This window comes from Limulus polyphemus, unplaced genomic scaffold, assembly GCF_000517525.1.
Source record: "Limulus polyphemus unplaced genomic scaffold, Limulus_polyphemus-2.1.2 Scaffold392, whole genome shotgun sequence".
Lineage (NCBI taxonomy): Eukaryota > Metazoa > Arthropoda > Merostomata > Xiphosura > Limulidae > Limulus > Limulus polyphemus.
The window spans coordinates 151765-174282 of record NW_013666002.1 but is presented as its reverse complement, the minus strand read 5'-3'; the positions used below and the strand labels follow the sequence as shown (position 1 = coordinate 174282).

Here is a 22518-nt window from a genome sequence, read left to right as displayed (position 1 = left end):
GTTAATGTTTATAGTTTAATGTAAGTGGCTATTGTTCGGGACGAACAATACTAAGGAAGGGGCAGTGTTACGACAGTAGGGGTCACGTGACGAGTATTCTAGAAGATTCGCTAGTGTATTGCGACAGCGTTGCATCAACTGACGCTGGTACCACGTGTTGAGAGTCTTAGAAGTTTCTAGAACAGGCAGTATTATCGTATATAAGTGCGCTAGACAGTGAGAGAGACAGACGGAGTCGAAGCAATAGTGGAGACAAAGACAGAGACGTAGCGGAGACGAAGCAGGCAGAGAGAAAGAAAGACAGCGGTTATGGTCGGTGGGAACTGAGGATAGCAGACACAGAGATCGGAACTATAGTTTGCGGGGACGGACAATTAAGTCTAAGCGCGATAGAAAGTGAGTGAATTGTTGTGAACTATAGTGTGTGTAACTGTGAAAATTAAGTACATTACAAAGTTGTATTGAGGAAGAATAAACAAGTTTTATAAAGAAAGGACTTGTATCTTGTAAGAATTAACAAACAAACATACAGAGACGTAACATAAATATAAGTGTATCTGTAAGTTTAATCAAATTGTACAGCTTGTTTGATTTACAATAGTTTTTGGTCATCGTATTTAAATTATGACAGTACACATAAATGAACTTTTTAATAACAGTTACTAAAATATGTATTAATATATTTTTCTTTTTAGATGCATTCTGCTTAATGCAAACAATGGAGGACTACTCAAGTTTTGATGACAGTGATGAACCCTATCGACCTGAAATAGAGTTGTCTTCAGATTCTGAATTATTTGAAGATGACAACAGAAAAACAATCAAAAAGAGAAGAATGTACAGTACTGAAGAAGCAATGCAGTTATGCTCAAGAAATAAGAGAGAGAATAATAGTCTTCAGAATAATGGCAGTGAAGACAAAAAGGTTAAAGAAGAAATGCCCCATGAGAAATTGTGGTGCAAAAGTAATTCAGTTGCCATGCCATTTAAGATTAAATCATAAATGGGAGAAAGAAAGAGCACATACTGCCTTACAACAACATGAATTAAGAAAACCCTACACCTTTTCAAAAGTGCAACATTCAAAGAATAACAAGGATTACCATCAACAAGACCATATCCTGTTACGAGATGTTACTCAGTAGTGAAGTGGTTGCCTCCTCATTTATTTAAGTTTCATAAGATTGACAAAATATCTGAGTTTTTCAAACCTCTACTGATTACTGCTAAGAGGAGAAAACATGAAAGCAAAATAAATACAGGTATGAATGAAAGAGATGATAATGAGAAAAACTTTAAAAAGTGGCCCACACAGGAAATGACTTCAAATGTGGAAATATTGTACAGAAATAAGGATTATGAAAACCAACAAATTGATGAGGGTGAAAAAGACAAGACCGTGGAAGAAGAATCTGAGGAAGATGAAGATAATGAAAACAGTGAGATAGCTGATGAAAATGAAGGAGCTCAAGGCTAGAGTTTATATTTCTTAGTTTTGAGAAATGGTAACAATCTGCAGATGGTGGCATGAAGAATGCAACACACTTTTCAAGTCAAAACTATTCTTCTGGCAATTGACGGAGAGAACAAAAAATTAACATCTCACTTGAACAAAATACTGCTCAGGGACATATTTCTGAACAAATATGTAACTGAAAGAAAATTCTTACCAGGAACTGTCATATCCTATCTTGCTAGTTTAACACACTAGCACAACTTTCTATTTACAGAATAAATAACCAAGATCTCGCAAAAAGCAAAGCAAGAAGTCCAATCCATGAATGATCGTGTGGCAAAGTGGATTTCTTTTTAAAGAAAAGCATTCACCAAAAGAAGATTAGAAAAGATTGATGAGGACTTGCAAAATATTATCACCCCACAGAAAGTGGCAGTGTTTGAAAAGAGTGAGCCAGTCTTAATGGCTATCAAACTCATTGGTGGCTCGTCTAATCCTACAGCTGTACCTGTCTCACATGTTGATTATGTTCTAATTCATAATTTCTTTTTAACACAAATAGTCATTGGAAATGCAAACAGGTCTTGGGTACTTGCAAATATGACAATGAGGAAGTTTATGAATGCTCACAAAGTAGATGAATACTTCATGATCTCAGTAACTCAGCACAAGACTGCTTATACCCAGGGTCCTGACAAGGTTATTCTTGACAAAACGCTTTTTTAGTTGGCTGTCAATCATTGTACAATAAGTTTGCTCACGTGTTATTAAGGGAAAGGATGATAAATCAAGTTCTGTGTTTCTAACATGGAATGGTGAAAAGCTGCAGAGTGGACAAGTTTCAAGAGCTGTTCAGTCAGCTTGGAAGAAAGCTGGACTGGGGGGAGACATCACTTGTACACTTATTCGAAAAACTGCAGTTTCAGTCATACACCAGAATCACCCAAACATGAAAGAAAACTTGGCAGATTTAATGTGCCACAGAGTTGAAACTGCTAGTAAGTGCTAAAGGTTGGTGGAGAGGGAGCAGACATCTGTTGCAGCTGCAAAGCAGTTGTCTCAAGTCATGAGAGGTGAGAAAGCCATGACAGATGAGTCATCTGACAAACCTGATTTATGCCAACCCTCCACGTCTCAGGACAAACAGGCGTTAATTTCAGTTAACTGATCTGGGAGATTTATTTGGACTGATCAGCTTCTAGAAACTGTCCACATTCTGTTTGAAGAAAAGATAAAGTCTCACAGTCACCTATGACGTGGTAAGGGAAAAAATCAAATCCAGTGAACTACTAGCAAACACTGGTGCACAAAAAATATATGACAGATTAACAGTGAAAAGAATGTTATTCTAGAGATCTGCAGGAAGGTGGGCAAGAGGAGAGTGATGTCCAGTTACCAAAAGAAGATGAAACACTCAATGACCACATCAGTAAGATGAAGAGAGATCTATGTCAGATGTAGTTCTACCATCTTCCAGAAGCAGTACTGTTAAAGGTCTCTTCAGTCCCAGTGAAGCCTCTGTTGTACTAGAAAAGTGTAAGAACATTATTTCTTCTGGACCCATTTCTCAAGACTGCACCAAGGAAGCTTTAGGCTGTAGTCCTGAAAGGAGGTTTTAACAAGGCTGAAGTATGAAGATAAAAAACTTCAACTTAAGAAATAATTTCTTAAAATAACTTTTGCCATTGTAGTGACACTAATAAAATTGTTTAGTTATTTTGAATTCAGTTACTATTTTTTTTATTTGCATGATTTGTACTAAATATTACCTTGAATTTAAAAAAATAGTTTACTAAAAGCAAGAAAAGTCTCTTCAATAAAGCTAATACTGTTGTATTCAATAGGATAATTTTGATGTGTTTAATAAAATTTTAAACTTATGTCTAGTTGGTTTACGGCAACTAATGAAATTATTTTTTCTAGTATAAATAAAACTGGCCCGGCATGGCCAGGTGGTTAAGGCGCTTAACTCGCAATCTGAGGGTCGCGGGTTCGAATCCCTGTCACACCAAACATGCTCGTCCTTTCAAAGAGGGAAGGCTGTCAAGTGGGTTGCATCCTTGACGTAAGAAACAGCTTTAGAAACGATGGCAGATCTTGCTCTGCCATCGGCTCAACGGTCTGCAAGGACTATGAGAAATGAAAAAATAAATAAAACTGTGTAATGGTGTAAGTCATATCTTTAGATGTGTATTATGTTTTTTTTCAAAATTCAAACACAACCTAAGCTTGTGAGTTTATCATGCCACATGACCAATATTATGACTTTAGATTACATATTTATAATATGGCTAAAAAAGGGCCAGGTGGTTAGGGTGCTCGACTCGCAGATTCGATTCCCCGTCACACCAAACGTGCTCGCCCTTTCAGCTGTGGGGGCATTGTAATGTGACGGTCAATCCCACTATTCATTGGTAATAGAGTAGCCCAAGAGTTGGCGGTGGGTGGTGATGACTAGCTGCCTTCTCTCTAGTCTTAAACTGCTAAATTAGGGACGGCTAGTGCAGATAGCCCTCGTGTAGCATTGCATGAAATTCAAAACAAAAACAAACAATATTTATAACATGTTAAACTGAACTGCATATCATACACTTAAATGTCAAGTATCAAGATTTAAACAATTAACAGTAATACAATCGTTATGGAAAAAGGAGGTAAAATTTTGTTGCAAATATTGCAAAAGTGATTTGAATATTAAGATATTTTCAAGATATACTTTTCATTCAAGAATAAACATTAAGAAGTAAAGGTGCTCCTTTGACCACGTAGCAAACTCAAAACAGACAATTTCATCTAATTTTGATGTAAATTTGAGAGATTAAGTAGTTGTTTTGGGTGATAGAGCAACATTAAACAGTATACTTCTAGTAATGCAGATCAGAAAATAAAATGACTTGAGCATAACATACAAGCAGTAATTAAAGACCCCTACAGGTAAATGAATATGCCCTTAAAATTGTGACAAAAGTACCTCGTATGTTACAAATATGCCCTTTTTATAGTGACAAAAGTTCCCTATATGTTACAAATACACCCTCTTAATTGTGACAAAAGTTCCCTATGCATTACAAAAGGTCCCTATTTCATGTTACTAATATTCCCTACCTCAAGTTACAGAAGTTCCTTAATAAATGTTACAAGAGGGCCCATGCATCTATCTGTCTATATCTACACACACACACACACCAACAAAACTTTACCTGAACTAATCATTACACAGGATTCCTGTTAGTGCTTTTTATTGCAGTTTATAATTACGTATTACAATAGGGATTGAATGTAAGTGTATAAAAGTTTTAAACATAAAGAGGTTTAACTTGTGTAGATTCTTCAGTTGTACTGATAGTTTATCTGATCACAAGTTACTTTTAAATCACAGCAACCAAAAGTGAATATTAAGGCTGTAGAATGTATTTTTTGGTACTGGATATCAGTTAAAAGTCAGTATTCTCTCATCAGTGTGTCATGATCTGTAGTATATACATGAAAATAGCACACATTTATTAGATGACTTCAGCAATATGTCATATGATAAATGGTACACACAAATAACACCATTCATCAAAATGGTGGTAAGTATAGCATAAAGTAGCATATATTAGAAAATTGGTGTTATTCACCACACTATATGGTAATACAACTGTGTTGTAAGCATGCACATTCAAACAGCATCATTCATGAAATTGAATATATCCAAACATTAGCAGTGTGGAACAAACAGAAGAAGGCAACATTGCTCAAACAGCATTATTCATAAAAAATATCAATATACAGTACACACTAATAAAAAGTGTCATATTAATCATGGTATCAATAATGTAGCACTCTTATCCACTTTCCTACCATCAGGACTGTGTAAATGTATGAATAGGAACTACAATAACAAGAAAGCATTTGTTTATTATCCTAATTACATTTTGGTTTCAAGAAAATCACTTACACACCAAGCATTAACCAGTAACCTTCTGTCCAATACACCATAACTTTATAAATCTACCTTATGTATGTATAACCCAATCAATGAACACTTGCAATATCAGTACATCTATTATGTCAAGACTTTGGTATACATATTAAAGTACTAAATATTCCAAGATTGCTCAGTTTCACAATACCTAACAATAGGACTGGCACACAGTCAATGGATGCTGGTCTATTACATCACAATATCAGGATTGGTACACACATGTATGTACTACATATTCAAAAACTTCTCTATGTACTTTTCCTTCAATACCTGATTATGTCAATGTACATACCATATTAATCTAATAGCAGTGTTTAATCTAAAATCTGGCAGATATTACTCTTATCAAATGCTGTCTTGTTATCAATACCAAATGATTCCACTTCACTACTATTTTTTTTACTGCCAGGACTACTTTAAGTATAAATAGGAACTACAATAATCAATTGGAGCCTTATTGTCATCCATACCTAATGATCCCACTTTTCTACCATCAGGACTACTTTAAATATGAATGGGAACTACAATAATAAGAAAGCATTTGTTTATCCTAATTACATTTTGGTTTCAGGAAAATCACACACCATGCATTAACCCGTAACCTTCTGTCCAATACACAATAACTTTATAAATCTACTTTATGCACGTATAACCCAATCAAAGAGCTCTCTTGCAATATCAGTACATCTGTTATGTCAAGACTTTGGTATACATATTCAAAGATTGTTTAATTTCACAATACATTATATCAGGACTGGCACACAGTCAAAGGATGCTGGTTTATTACATCACAGTATCAGGATTGGTACATACATGTATGTACTACATATTCAAGGATTGCTCTACTATCACGATATCTCACAATATCAGAACTGGTGCACATAGCAAGCATCACATGATGAAAGACTGCTAATTTGTCACAATAGATCATGATATTAGGACTGATATACACATGCATGTACCACATAATCAAAGAGTGCTCTTTTATTACTTTAAGATATTAGAACTGATACACACACATATATATGCACTAAGTAATCAAACTATATCCAATCAACTTGCCCCTGGTTATCTCCACAGCCTGTGACTACACAGGGTATAAACTCTGACTATCTTATTGCAATTCAGTTGAAGCATGGTGATTTGAACTGCAGATGGCACTTAAAATTGACTCTTTCTAGGAAAGTTCCATGACAGGGCTTTCCAAAATGAAGTTTCCTATCCCACAACTATTAAAGGATACAAGACATGAAATTTTAATATTAACAATTTCAAAGCATAAAGGTTAAAGTAATAAAAGGTATGGTACCAGTATGGAAATAGGCTAATCTATGACCAGCAACTAATCACACAAACTGGAGATAGTGAAGATAACTTGTTTCCAGAAATAACTCCAAAACACAACAGTCCATCGCTGCTAAAGTAAAAAACCTCCCTTAAACTGTAAACTGAATAATTCACAGATTTACATGTACAAATGTAACACAAACTCATAAGCTTCTCCCTTAGCATTTAGTTAAATGGAAACATGTCATCACAATGGGTGAAATGTGTCTACGTATGTGTTTGCAAATATCTAAGAAATTTATTATTGACCTGCCAGTGATACAAAATTTAAAAAATGGTAAAGAGTGTGTTATGAACAGTTTTCATAGGTATTTATGATGGTTGCAGGTTACAGCTATAATGGTTAGGTTAAACATCCAGAGAGCCAAAACAAAAGGCCAAGATGATGAATACTGTTTACTACTAGGCTAACATGCTGACACTACTATACTGCACTGAAATACCAAGTTTGTATGGATTGGATGGCAATAACAAAACATCCAGCCAAATTTTCAAGTCGACATGACAGTTCCTCTGCAAGTATCAAAAGTAATTCATGTTATTTCATTTCCAGACATCTCCCATTGACTTTTGTGCTTTTTGGTTGCTCAGAAGTCATTATGCACACATATTTGATGAACTTTGGAAGGCATGTAAAGAAGAGGTAGGACAACAGTAACCTCAGTGTATTGTGTAAGAGTCGTCTGCAGTGGATATTATGCTGTAGAACAATATTCCATAATCAGGGCCATCATAAAGAACTCAATCAGTTGGGGAAGAAGGAACTGTATGGTCAAGGCACTCAACTTGTATTGTTACCATGGGACATGAATACCTTTCTATATTTCATGATGATATGCATATATATGCACTATGTATTCAAAGAGTATCCACTTGTCACAGTACTTTAAGACAACAGGACTGTGGTACATAGATAGTGAAAGAGTGCTCTTTTATCAGAAAACATCATGAAGTTAAAGCTGCAGTAGAAATGTATACATTAAGTATTAACTATCATCAATAAACCATAATGTGAACAATTAGGTGCAGTTATATATTCTATACATTACTTAATAATGTAATGAGTTTTATATAAACAAGTGGGACTCATAAGCCATTGGTGCATCAAGTTATCAGTAGTGGTAAAGTTTCAAATAAACACCATGGTTGACCAAAAAAACCATATTATGTCTGAGCTCTAGTGTACATAAACATACTAATTTATTTCTGTTGGATATAAATAAAGAGCCTATTTACAGTACAGTTTTGTACACATTATATTTTAAGTAAAATGTCTTATACTCATATAAGCACCATACATCAAATGAAGCACACTATTTTTCTCTCCTTAATATCAGCACTTTGGTATAGGCATCTCAATGTAAACAAACAATACAATACCATCATTTATGAAATAAGGACTGGTATACACCTACATCAAACACAGTGCACTTTTTCCTTCTTTGTTATGTTATGATATCAGCACTGGTAAAGACACCACATAGTACACAAGATGTACAACTCTATCATCGATACATCATGATATCAGGGCTTTGATACATACACATGTAAGCATCACACAGTAAACGGCGAGCTATATCTGGCAAAATTTTGTCATCCTTAGCAGTGAGAAGGAATTTCTTTCCTTCTTCTGACAGCCACCAGTGTAGCTCAGGAAATGGAATTACTTCTGGTATGTTATATCCATTCTGCTCACCTAGAAAAACAGAAAATATTCTTTATTAAGTGAAAAAACAATGTTACTGGAAACTGTTGTCATGACTGTTAGTGAGAAATTATAAGAACTGTTCTCATGAAAGTTCCAGAAAAGTTGTTACTGTGATTGTTAACCCTATGTGCATGGAATTGGTCCAATGGATTGACCCCAAACTGGAAAAGTAAGGTTTAATAAAACTCTTAATTTACTAAGTGTATCTCCATGAAATTTAGTAAGCTTTTAGTAAATAATATAAGTATGTTACACATTGAAAATCAAAAGTTTTAATAAAGTATTTCTACTAAAGATTTGTATGTGAATTTACTGAATCAGTATGACTCAGACTCCAACTAGTTTAAGTTAAGAATAAAACCTTTTTCTGTTTTACAGTTTTTATACTTCATTTATATTATCTCTAAAACCTCCTAAACATGGTAGAGAATTTCACATGGATCCACAGTTTCCAAAGGATTTCTGTATCTCATGGGTCATTCCTGTGAACAGTGTAAATTCAAGGAGAAAATTTTCAATGGGGTGGGGAGGGGGAAGCTGCTGCAAGTCTTTGCAAGTCCTAAACTTGGTTTGTTTTTATATTTTGATCTATTTTTTACAGTCTTTGACTAAAGTGTACATGCTTATAGATTTGCTTTACTGAGGATTTTTACATTAAATTCAATTCTGAATCATTTCTAATTTATCTACTATCTAGCGAAACCACAGCCAAGGAACGGGCTTGGAAAAATCAGCGTGGATAAAGATGTACAACTCTATCATCGATACATCATGATATCAGGGCTTTGATACATACACATGTAAGCATCACACAGTAAACGGCGAGCTATATCTGGCATGAATGGATTAACGAGATTCCCACTGTCCCTATCTACTATCTAGCAAAACCACAGCCAATATTGATGATTTTTACATTAAATTCAATTATGAATCATTTCTAATTTATGTGCATTATGGAGTAAACAATGTTGTAATTTACGATCATTGATAATATCTGTTAAAATAGATTGAGTTTTGAAAAGAATTGATAACAAGGAGCATCATAAAGTTCGAGAGACTGATAAACATTGTATAGAGACTTGGAGGTGGACATGGATGGATAAAGGTGTTGAAATCACACTTAAAAACATGAAAGGGCGAGATAGTGAAAGAGCGACATGTGCTCAGTGAATATTTTCCAAAATCCATACTTCTGGTTTAGCAATTAGCTGTATTTGTCAAAATGCTACTATTAAATATGGCATACGTGGTATCAGTGCATTAAAAGACCGTGTTCAGTGAAAATGCCACAAAAAGTCAGTGCAGGCCACCACTTCTACCTATCACATAAAAATCATTTTGCACAACAAATGTAAAAGGAACCACCTACTGTAGACGAAGAAGCTACCATTATATCTGTTATGAGCCAGCAGATCCGAACAATTCCAATGCTACCAGCTTTATTGTGGGACAAAATTTACACTGCATCTAGATGTACATGTATAATGGAGTATGTATATAATTTCCACCTCCCATATTCCACCAGTACTTGGTCATTTATGGTGAAGATAATATGACAAGTTTCATTATGATTTTCTAAGCAGTTGACTCCATGAAATAGCTTGAAACCCCATTTAGATTTAGATGAGTAATAGAAACCCTCACTGGGGCATTGCCCCTGTCCCCAAATGGGGACCTGCCAGCCCTCATACTTCCAATAATTTTTCTCATCTCTTGTTCTCATCCCTGCCTAAATGAATATCAAGTGTTTTTGTAAAACTTTATACATTTATCACTTTATTTTCTCTGCCCTAACACTAACTGTAGTGAAAGTTGAAAAATATGAAATAAAACTATGTAAATTTTATTCTAGGATGACAGGAGATTGTAACAGAAAATTACAGTTATTTATCCTAATGGCTTCAGCCCTCTACTTTGTTAACAATTGTTTTCATTTAATTTTTTAGTTTTATTGCTCTTTGAACCATGTATAACTACTCAACTAGTGTAACAAAGCAATAAATCACCTGGCAAGAGCTTAGTACAAATTATAGTACACAAAGTATTGAATTACATCATCATAGAGAAATTTCTTAATTAATTTTTGTATCTAACCTAATAAGTTTCTAATTTTTACATTTTAATTACTTTTATAACAACAAATAAAAAACAAGACATTCAGTACTTAGTACCCTTAAAAACTAAGTCCCAGAGACCCACAAAGTTTTCTTTTTTTGTATTGCTGGTGTTGTCTCACATTTTTTTAAAATTCAAATACACAACTTAGAATACAAACTATTGTCAAGCATAAAACATAGGATGTCCTAAAATTACAATAGCTTAACTGGCTTTCTAGTTAAGCTATAAATATGTTAAAATTTTCCATTAGCTGGTTGAGCTGAACTTAGACAATGGGAAACATCAAAATTGAGGCCAAATTTTTCAAAACAATTTGGCTGAAAGATCTAGCCTAATTTAAAAATCAGAAATTAGAATTTTCTCTTTTAATTGGTTACAAATAATCCAATAGCAATTGTTGGAGAGAATTACTGACATCTTTTGAAAGAGTTGATGTGTTAGGAGGGGCATGGGATGTGGGTTTCACTTATATGTTTATATTTCAGTAACGCAAAAAACCTGGAGGATAAAAGTTTACATTTCAGTTTGAGAATATCAGATTGTGTGTGTAATTCATGGGAATAGAAAATAAAAAATAGAATTGTGGAATAGAAAAAATCTAGAAGAAGTGAAGAAGTGTCACGTGATACAAAAAAGTTAATATTAAGAATTTATTTAAATACTTCCTTTTGAAGCTATGAAATAAAAACTTACATAATGTTAAAAGTTTGAATTATAAACTTCATTTTGATGCCAAGTGTATTGACATACATTGATAATAAAGTTGTTTAATTAAATTTTGAATGTAACTCTGTAATAGGTCATTACATGTGCACTTTGATCCATACCCATTCACATAGAGTTAAGAGGTGAATGCTTCATAAAATGAGGACTGTGATAGAAGGTGCAAGCTTTTCTTAGTACAGAGATTGTGGTGCTCAAGACTATTTTCATGGTTCATGATTCTCCCTTCTATTTTCAGGATTAAAACTGATGATGCATATCTTTCCATTATTATATAACATTAGATCCTTAAATATGGGTTATATTCCTTTAATTGGTAATGTTTCACCAAATTTCATCTGCCCATTTAGCTTAATTGAAGGTCTTCATTCACTTTAATCACAATCGTTATATGAAAAGCTTTGACTATTATAGCCGTTACGCTATACAGATTTTCAACAAGGTTACGATTAAACATGATGTGTACTTCTAAACGTAGAAAACAGTGTATGATTGATTTCCCATTATAACATGAGAACATCTCTAAATTATCTTAGGTAAACTTTAAAATAATCATCTTATGATGCCAATCAAAATGCTTCCATATTGTATTTGGTGGCCCCTCCATCACAAACACTTTTTTACTCAGCCAATCAATAGACTAAAGGCCCATATTTCAGATTTTGTAAATACAATTTATAATCATGTTTCTGTCTTAAATATTGCAAAATGCAGGTTTGATAAACAGTAATGGTAAATTTTTTATCAGGTGTTTAATGTTTCTGTAATAAAAAATGGCATTCTTTCTGGAGTGGGTGTTTATTTACTGATTAGTAGGCAGTGTAATAGTCCATGTGATTTACTAGCAGGTCAATATAAGAAGCATAAAAAACCTAACTTGGATTAGCAGCAAAATTAAGTATTTTGTGTTTAAACCTGTATGTTTTTGCTAAACTTATCAATAATCAAAGAACATTTGCTAAAATTCGTCTTACCTTTTCTATCTGCCATACTGTCAAAGAAACACCAAGATGAATCAGGACCACTGCCACACTTGACAAAACACACATAGTGACTTGTTTCGATACAAACAACTGCAAATAATTCCATGAATATCTTTGGAATGGGGGTGTGATCCTTGATCATTCTGAATTCTTGAGGTACACACAGTTGGTTTGTTGTATGGTGAGCTCTTTTCTGGTGGCCATGACTCTACAGTAAACAAACAAAAAATTAACTGGTTTGGACCTGTAATATAATACAAATGTCAGTTTTTCTAAGAAATTTTTAGAGTAATTAAATCATAATAACATTTATATGAGTTTGCTGGATATACAAGAATGTCCAGTTTAAGAGTTATTATTTAATTTATTTAGGGATTTAATATTCAATGATTATTTAGTTTTCATAACAAGTGTTAAAAATTAATTATTTTACAAGTGATAGTTATAACAAGTTTCATTACATAATGGGCAATTTCTAAAATGAGTTTCACAGCTTGTATTGTAATAACAGACACAGAGAAGAAGAATTTGTTTTGTCAAAGGGTGTTATAAAATAAATGAACTTGTCTGTGTGGACTTTGACAAATAAGGAGGCAATTACATAAAGCTATGGATACAACTGTGGTAACCAAGAGTTATAGTGGTGATTTTAAAGTAAGTGTCACGGCATTGTATTGTAACAACAGAGTAAAGGAGAATTTGTCTTGTAAAAGAGTGTTCTAAAGTAACTGAACCTGCTTGTTTGGACTTTGACAAAAAAAAAGAGACAATTATTTAAAGCTCTGGATACAACTGTGATAACCGACAGTGTAACGAATTTTTGTACACAAGTTTGACTTCTTTTGAATGTATCATTTTAAAATAAGTGGATTGTGTGTACTGTCTGTTTATTGTTGACATTTATTGCAAAAAGTCACAGATATCTATCTACAGTAAAGAATTTACTCTATAACACTTGACAGATTTACTTCCACAGTTCATCAATTTAGCAATAAAATATAAAATAGTGCTGGAGGTAATTATTAGAATGATGAATGACAGTTAACCAACTAGCTAAGCTTTATCCAAGTAGTAAATTCTGTTTTTTTAACACATGCAGGAAATTTGCAAGGCAATTGGTCATGGGAAAAACAAAACAAAATGCTAACTCACAATTTTAGCATCAACCTTTATCAATGAGCTGTAATAATACTGTTGGAGTCTCATTTCATTTTTTTATATCACTGAAAGTCATTCCTCCATCTTAAAATTGGCCATGTCTCTTTTCATTGTTGGGGATGTCAAAGATAACACATTTTAAAGTAATTCCTTCATCTTGAGATTAGCTGAGTTTCATTTCAGTGCTGAAGATACCAGATATATGATGTTGTAAAGTAATTGCTTTATCTATAAGTTGGTTAAACCTGCATCTGTTATATTTAGAATAATATTAAAAATACCTAAGATAAGGTATAAAATTAGGAAGCATGAAGAAGCATTTTACATGAAGGAACAAAATACCTGTTACGAACAAGAGATCTTTTGGACCAGTATCTTCAATTTCATTTTTACATTATTTTGTATCAAAAGGGTTCTACAGTATCTATTTTAACAATATATTTTCTGTTAACAGTAATGTGACAAAGAACATTACCCGATGGTCCATATTGACATTACGATGTATTGTTTTCTTCTATACTATCTGAGTTACAACACTTATAGCATAGAAATCTCTAAAGAGGTTGCAAAAACAAAACATTGGAAATAAAACAAAAGCTTTTTTATTCTATCTAGATTAACTACAAAAGTTTCAGAGATGGCACACCATCTTGTGAAGTAAAAATTGTTAAGGTTCCTGCCAAATGATTCTTAATTACCAATGAATACCTCATTTTCTCTAGGTTTTATATGTAGAGTATCACCTACAATAAAAATAAAGTAAGCCATTACTTTAATGATTGTAAATCAATTTGTAAACTTGAGTTAATCCTTCTTATACTTAAAGTTAAAATGCTGTCAGGAATAATCGTATCAGTTAGCATTATTAGTTTCAAAATACATAATTAATAGTGCTCTTTCTCAAGATCATGTAAAACCCTATCGCAACAGGCTCATGTACTTTATATGACCTTGTAACCACCATGTAACCATGGTGGTAAACATACTATGACTCTGAAAGTACCTTATGTATCTTCATGAAATTTGGCAATCTTTCAGTGAACATTAAAAGTCTTTTATAGACAAAAATCAGATTTTTTAAGTATTTATAATAAAACTTTGTCCACAATTGCTAAGTACAGTATGTATGCTTAGTATGTAGGGATAGGCCAGAAAACAATGTCCAGTTCATATTAAGTCTTGCTCATTATAGTCTCAAATCTCTCTTATAACAATCTAAGAGACTTTTATATACATGTAACTTAGGTTTTAGAGGTTTTAAAAATCTATTAAGACCATCAGTTTAGTCAAAAAATATCACTAAAGTAGAGAACTGGTGAGTAACGTAACAGCCAAATATGTTGCTGCTTATTCTGATTCTGGCATCAGAAGGGCATCTCCAACGTTTGAAGTTGTAGCAACGATTTACACTTCAAAATGTTGCATTTTAACTTGGGGAGTGCAGAAGCAGTACAGTGTTTCACTAACTTCAACACATGATGTCCATCAAGACAACTCATCACGCCAGGTTAAAACTACTGCCTTCATAGCAAGTGCCATTCATTAATATACATTGGTATTGTTAAAAAAAAAGAAAAACAAGTAATAAAAAAATTTAGAAAAAAATAAGATAATGTAGGGATGGCAATACCAAGAAGTACAGAAACAACATAGGGATGAATACACAAAACCATACAAAAATCCCTATATAAGTAGCTACTGAAATACTTTATAGTATTATTCAGTTTAAATTATTTTATTCAAACATGAATTCATGTAACTGAAAGAAATTCAACATTTAGTTGTAGATAAAAGTATTTTTTGGAAAGATTTTGCTATTCATGTAGGGATTTTTGTATGGTTTTGTGTATTCAACCCTACCTTGTTTCTGTATTTTTTAGCATTCTCATTCCTAAATCATCCTTATTTTATTTAAAAAAATATTTTATTACTTGTTATATGGTATCAGAGGGTTGACTACTCCAAGTGCAAGGTGATTTTCATGTAAAGATTAAAACTACTTTTCTTTATCTGAAGAGTTTCAAATTACATTTGCATAGTCCCTAAAACCTCTTAAATGAATATCAAATGTTTTTGTTGTATGTTTTTCAGAAAATCTTTATATTTTATCTGTTATTTTCTTTACTACAACTCTATACAGGGTTGGTAAATTTCACCAACCACATAACCACCTTAAAAAAATAGGAAATAATTCTAAGTCACCCTTTTTTGGAATTACTGCAAATTGTAACAAGAAACCACAATTGTTTATCCTAAAGAGCTTAATGCTTGTAACAGTGTACATCTATTTATACTTGATTTTATTGTTTTATTGCCTTTTGAACCATGTCTAACTTATAATCCTGCCACACAAATTGTAAGTTACTTGATGAAAATGTAGCTCACATTACCATATCAAATTAAGTAACACACAAGCTACTCGCTTGTGAAGGATTTTTATTATTGTTATTATTTATACTACCAAATTTAACCTTATCTAACCTAACAAGTTTCTAATTTTTACATTTTAGTTACTTTTATAATAGTAAATAAAGAATACACATGAAAAACAAGGAATACAGTACTTACTTGGGTCTTTTTCTTTTGCTGTCGACTATCGAGGAAATAAAGAATACACATGAAAAACAAGGAATACAGTACTTACTTGGGTCTTTTTCTTTTGCTGTCGACTATCGACTATTTTTATACTAATGGTACTACCACACTAAAATAATTTTTTGTTTAATTAAATACAGCACTTAAACTCACAGACTAATAACACATAAAAACAGACAATGTCCTATAACTATTATAATTTTTCTGGCTTTCTAACTATGCAATAAGAGAAGTTAAAACTCAGTTAAGCACCTTGATGTATTTTCTGTGGGAATAAAGTTTGAACTGGAAGTAGAATAGACAATTCTCTGTACAGAAAACTACGTAATATAATACATCACTTAATAGATTAAAACTTTGGCTTTCTATTGGTTAAAAGTAAATAAAAAACTTTTTGAAAAAGGAAGTAAATGTGGGGGGGGGATAATATCAATCCTTTAAAACAACGCAAACAAGTTAGTAAAGATGGCATTTGTATCGTCCCTACAAAATAGCACAGGCACACAGAGTACTATAATGTTAACAGACAAAAACAGGATAAATTAAACTCAAATGTGATTGGATAGTTATATATATCGCTATATGTTAATTCTTACCTGTGCTATATGTAGGGATGATGCAAGTACCATTCCTACTATCTTGTTTACATTGTTTTTGAAGGATTGATGTTAGCCAACTATAAATTTACTTCCTTTTTTGAAAAGTTTTCTTTACTTTTTTGCTTGTTTTTTAATGCAGTGATTCAATAGGCATAGGAAGGTTATATTTATAACCAAGTTATAAATACAATGAGTCATGATGACAATATTGGCTGGTAATTCCTGTTTCAACCTGTACTTAAGTTTTTTTAAAGGTACATCCAATTTCTGCAAGAAAGCTAACTTCAAGGGGTAATGATAACATTGTTTACACAAATTATGATTTTTTTAATTACTACTAGTTACTAACCCTATCTAATCATCAAACGTTTTTTTGAAAAAACTTTATATTTTATCAACTTTAACTGTATATGGTGTTGGTTGATTTGAACAACCATGTAACCATCATAAAAATTAGGAAATAAATCTAACTTACTTTTTTCTTTTTCCAGAATAACTGCAATTTGTTTATTCTAAATAGCTTAAATCTCGTAACAGTATAGATCTATCTGCATTTATTAATTTTTTGTTTATTGACTTTGAATAGTATAATGCACAAGCTGCTGGCGAGTATACCCCAGGAAGGTTTTTTTTTCATTATCTTACCTAATAAGTTTCTGTTCTTTACATTTCAGTCACTTTTATAATAATAAATAGTAAAATAGTTAGCAGCTCAAGTAGAAACCTGCTAAATATAAAGCAATGAATCACCATTCCCATTTAGGTGTTACCTAAGTTTGAGTACTTTGACACTGTCAATATCAAATAAGATTCTGTGGTACAATTTCAAGAACTTTCCCTGCTTTGAAAACACAGTGAGGTAGGATTTATCAACTTGTTGACAGTATAATGGTTGCAACGAGAATTGTCTAAATTATTTTAAAATGTTTATGTTATGGCTTTGTAGAAAGTCTGGGCCAATCCAATAAACTTAGTAGGTATTTGAATGTTAGTTATCCTTTTGACGTGGTCAATAAGTGGGCGTTTCCTACAAAGTCTATTTGAATTCCGGCTCCAAGAACAAAGTGGAGTAGGATTTATCAGCTTGTTTACAGTACAGTGGTTACAACAAGAATTGTCTAAAGTACTATATAAAAGTGAGAGAAAATACTTATGATATGGCTGTGTACAAAGTCATATATCCAATCCAATAAACTCGTTAGGTATATGGATGTTAGTTATCTTCCTGGGTGGTAGGGATTTATTGGTGGTATAGATGTAAAAGTGTGTAAGCACTTACGAACACCGTGTTTCCTATTTTACCATGCTTACACAGTAACCAATAAATGCATAGTTTCTAGTATTTTGTAAAATACAGTGACGTGTTGGTTACCATATATTACATATGTATATATATCTGTTATTACTATTTAAAAATAAATACTTAAATTTCAGTTATTTTTCTTAAAATATAGAACAGTAAATAAAACATATTCAGAAAACAATGATCTCCACTACTTATGATGTTCCAAAGTTCTTTTTTTTGTGCTCATGAGTTGTACTTGCTAACTCTTGTTGTAAGCCTCTTTCCAAATTCACATGTAGACTTCATATATGCATTTTGGAATATCAAAAAATTATAAATGACTATATTGATACAATAAAAATCCACTGTATTTTACCAAGCTTCCTAACAGTACTGTATTTGAGTCTAAAAAATCTAATTTTTCTTCAGAAAATAGCATTGATCATAATATTTCAAACTATCCAATGATATAAGAGCTTTTCTCTCATAAATCACTTAGGAAGACTAACAGAATTATGTAGCGGAAATGTAGAGTTTTCAATTGGTTATAAACTTATAGGAGAGCCAATATGATGAATTTGCTCAATATTATGATATCTCAGCAAATAAAAAAGGTAGGAGGTTCTTATTTTATTACTAGCTTGCCAATATTGAAAATTTGAGTTTCTAATTTGTAAAAAACTACAAACGTTGTACTGTTGGCATCATAAAATGTAATTTGACCAAACCCAGAAGATCACATACCACATGAGACACAAAAATCAATACTTAAATTAGTATCACAAATGACAGCAGAGCAACAGACAGTTTAAGTGATATGACTTCAGAAAAATTGTATAAAATAGCCAAGGAGTCTGTTTTTGGTCCATGTGATATTTCCATAAAGTGGAACTGTGATACTGAAAAAAGCCAATTCAAGTCAGAATTAATGAACTTTCACCTAGAAAGAGATGTAAAAGTATTCTACTATCTCATCTGTGGTTTGGCTTACATAAACCATGTGTGGAGGTTTACTTGAAGACATTTTTGGATGAATTAAAATATCTCCATGATACAGATATTATTATTTGTTCCCAAGAAAAAAAAAAAAGCTGTAAAAGTGCATACTCTTGTCTGTTCAGCTGATTCAGTTGCAAGACCACAGCTCAGATATACAAATCAGTTTAATGGATTGTATGGGTGTGATTTTTGCTTACACCCAGCTTTACCAGAGTTTATCCATTAGAAGAACATGAAGAGTATGCATTAAGGAGTGGTGAGTAACATGAAGCTGATGAAGCAGTAGAAGTCAATGGTGTCAAGGGATCCTCTCTTTTGCTGTTGTTACCTCTTTCAACATTAATGATTGGAGACGGCTGGAATGGGTAATCAAGAAAAACTTTAATATAAGTTTAACATAACAGCAAATGTACAACGTTTCAACAAGGTTTTGTCATCATCAGGTCTTTTTGTACCTGAATACATGCATTGTATGCTACTAGATGTTGTTAGAATGTTTTTTTTTATGGCTAGATTCAAAACATCACAAGGCTCTGTTGTATATAGGAAGACATATCACTGAAATTGATAGACATTTTAAACAAATTACACCACCATAAGAAGTCACAAAAACTCCAAGATCTCTTCTTGATAGGAAATACTGGAAGGCATCTAAATGGCAATAATTTTTACTATATTATTTGCTCCCTACCTTTTCCAATATATTACCTGAGAGTTATTTATCATACTGGGCACTTCTTGTGTATTCAATTTACAAACTTCTTGAAGATTTGGTAGCCAAATCAACTGTCGAAAAAGTGGAACTTGTCCTAAGAAGATTTGTGAAAGAAACTGAAATTCTGTATAGACAATGTCATATTAATATTAAAATTCATTTTTTGTTGCACATTTCAAAAAGTGTGAATTACTGGGGGCTACTGTGGTCAACCTCTGCATTTATATATGAGGATTATAACAGAATGTTAAATATATTTTTTAAAAGAACACAATACACCTCCAAGCAGATCTCTGAGACTTACTGTATTCTCCAAGAAATTCAGAAACAAACAAAAATTCTGCAAACACAAAATGAACATGTGAGCTGTTTGCTTAACATATTACTAGGCTCTGTGGGATTTAGTTGTTACATTCAAGAAAACTTGGTAGTGAATTTATCACTCTTGGTCTTCCAGAAGAGCATAAAATTTTGGTTATTGCTATTTGTAGGTTGCTTGGTAAAACATCTAATTTGAGGGGAAAATTTATTTTTAAACATGTTTTACACCATACACAGAGCTATAAAAGAAATACAAAATGATCAAATTTTATAGCAGAGTTTGAAAATGGCAAAATTGTGGACATTATTGCTGCTATTGTAGTTAATTGTAAAAATGAAATATGTGGAATTCATAAATACACTAGTATTGTTCTAGTAAAACCATTAGTAAAAGTTAAAGATTCTATTAATATAGCACCCTTAAATATATCCACAAATATTTAATGGAAATGAAGAAAGTTCAATGAGTTGATGCATTTTTTGTAAAAGATATCAAAAAAAGAATTGTTTGTTCGGTGTTTTATGGTGCAAAGCAATTAGGCTATCTGTGCCAAATAACTGTTAAAAACAGTAAAAGTAAATTATAGTAAAATGTAAAAATACAGAGAGTTAAAACCAAAATATGTCCAAAATTTGATAAAAGATTTATATGCAATTAAAAAGGCCAATTGTTCGTAAAAAATTAAAAATACAATCAAGTTGGAGTGTGTCACCATCGACAAGGACACTGTCTAACGTCAGGGGTAAACTCTTACAAACCACATGTCTAAAATGGTGCCACGGCTTACTTGAGTGTCAGGGCCAGTAGAGAGCTAAGAGAATCAGTGTAAATAGTACAATCACTGTATTGCATAGCTTCTACATGATCCAGGGCAAGAGAAATAGCATACAACTCGGCAGTGAATACAGAAACTCTGGAGGGAATCCTGCGAGCAACTACCGAGCCACAGCTTCTACATGATCCAGGGCAAGAGAAATAGCATACAACTCAGCAGTGAATACAGAAACTCTGGAGGGAATCCCGAGAGCAACTACCGAGCCACAGCTTCTACATGATCCAGGGCAAGAGAAATAGCATACAACTCGGCAGTGAATACAGAAACTTTGGAGGGAATCCTGCGAGCAACTACCGAGCCACAGCAAACCATGGCAGAGCCTACAGAGTCACCCGATTACAAACCATCCATGTAAATAGGAAGAGAAGAATGGCTCGAAAGATGTTCAGCAAAAAGAAGACAGTACTTCCAATTCCGGAGTATCCACCTTCCTCAGACGACTCAAGGAAAGGTCACAGGCAGGGATGGTAATAAGCCATGGCGGAATGGGATGATCATTGGGGACAGCAATTCCATCCAATGCCAGACCCAATTGAGCCAGTTGTGCCTGGACATAAAGGCAAAAGGGAGGAATTGCATGGCCCACCGAGGAAGAAAGACACAATCCCAGGTGGGATGCTGTGGTAAGGATTGATGGTTGGTAGCATATTGTAGAGAAAGTTGCAAATGATGGAGGTGAAGAGGAGGTTTGTGGGATTCAGTGAGAAGTGCAAAAAGCCCTGGTGCAGAGCCAAAGCCCCAGATGGTGAACGGGTTCCAGCATCTTCAAGGGCGAGGTCCTGGCAGAATCATAGACCAAAGACCCATAGTCCAGTTTGGATCGAACCAGGGCATGATAGATCCTGAGCATAGAACATTGATCCACTCTCCAAGAGGTGGAAGAGAGGACACGGAGGATGTTTATAGCCATTGCACACTTGACACATAGCTGCTTGATGTGTACGGTCAAAGATAAGCCTAAAGAACTTTGCTTCAGGGACCACACGAATAACAACATTGCCAAGAAGGAGCTTGGGATTGGGGTGGAGACCCTGTTGGCAGCAAAAATGCATGCAAACGGTTTTGGAAAAAGAAAATGTAAAACCGTTTGCAGTGGTCGACATCAACAAGCAATTAAGGGAAGTCTGAAGCTGCCACTCAATAAACCTTATGTTCGCGACTTACATGAGATGTGGAAATCATCGACATAGAGTCCATTTGCAACAGTTGAAGGAAGGTGAGTAGTGATAGCATTAATTTTAACACTAAAGAGTGTGACACTCAAGACACAGCCCTGAGGGACTCCAAGTTCCTGTGGAAAGGAACGGGAAAGAGTTGAACCCACATGGACTTGGAATTGCCTGTCCAGTAAAAAGTTCTGAATAAAAATGTGTAAATAGTCATTGCAACCTATAGGAGTGGAGGTCCTGCAAAATGCCATACCTCCACGTAGTGTCATAAGCCTTCTTGAGATCAAAGAACACAGAAACAAGATGTTCTCTCTTGAGGAAGGCTTCCCTGATCGACGTTTCAAGTCGAGTCAGATGGTCCACGGTGGAGCGCTGTCAACGGAACCCACACTGGGTGGGCGAGAGAAGCGTGTTCGATTCGAGGAACCAAACAAGACAAGCATTAACCATCCTCTCTGAGACCTTATAAAGATAACTAGTCAAAGAGATGGGACGATAATTAGAAGGAATCTTGGGATCCTTCCCAGGTTTAGAGAAAG

The 22518-nt window shown here is 33.5% G+C and overlaps 1 protein-coding gene across 8 annotated transcripts in view; it reads right to left on the bottom strand.

Moving 5' to 3' along the window:
* Nucleotides 1-5336: 5336 nt before the first annotated feature.
* LOC106457917 (ubiquitin carboxyl-terminal hydrolase CYLD-like) overlaps nucleotides 5337-22518 on the bottom strand; it is a 158181-nt gene continuing 140999 nt past the window's right edge. For 6 of the 8 annotated variants that reach the window (XM_022383999.1, XM_013917366.2, XM_022384001.1 and 3 more), the window contains 2 exons: nucleotides 12294-12510; nucleotides 8215-8466 (listed from right to left, as the gene is read on the bottom strand). In XM_022383999.1, coding sequence (XP_022239707.1) covers nucleotides 8276-8466; nucleotides 12294-12510 — 408 coding nt within the window. In that variant the 3' untranslated portion in view covers nucleotides 8215-8275. Of the gene's footprint in view, nucleotides 8467-12293; nucleotides 12511-13454; nucleotides 13646-22518 lie in introns of those variants that run through there. The other 2 variants (XM_022384000.1, XR_002610279.1) reach the window with 2 other exon arrangements.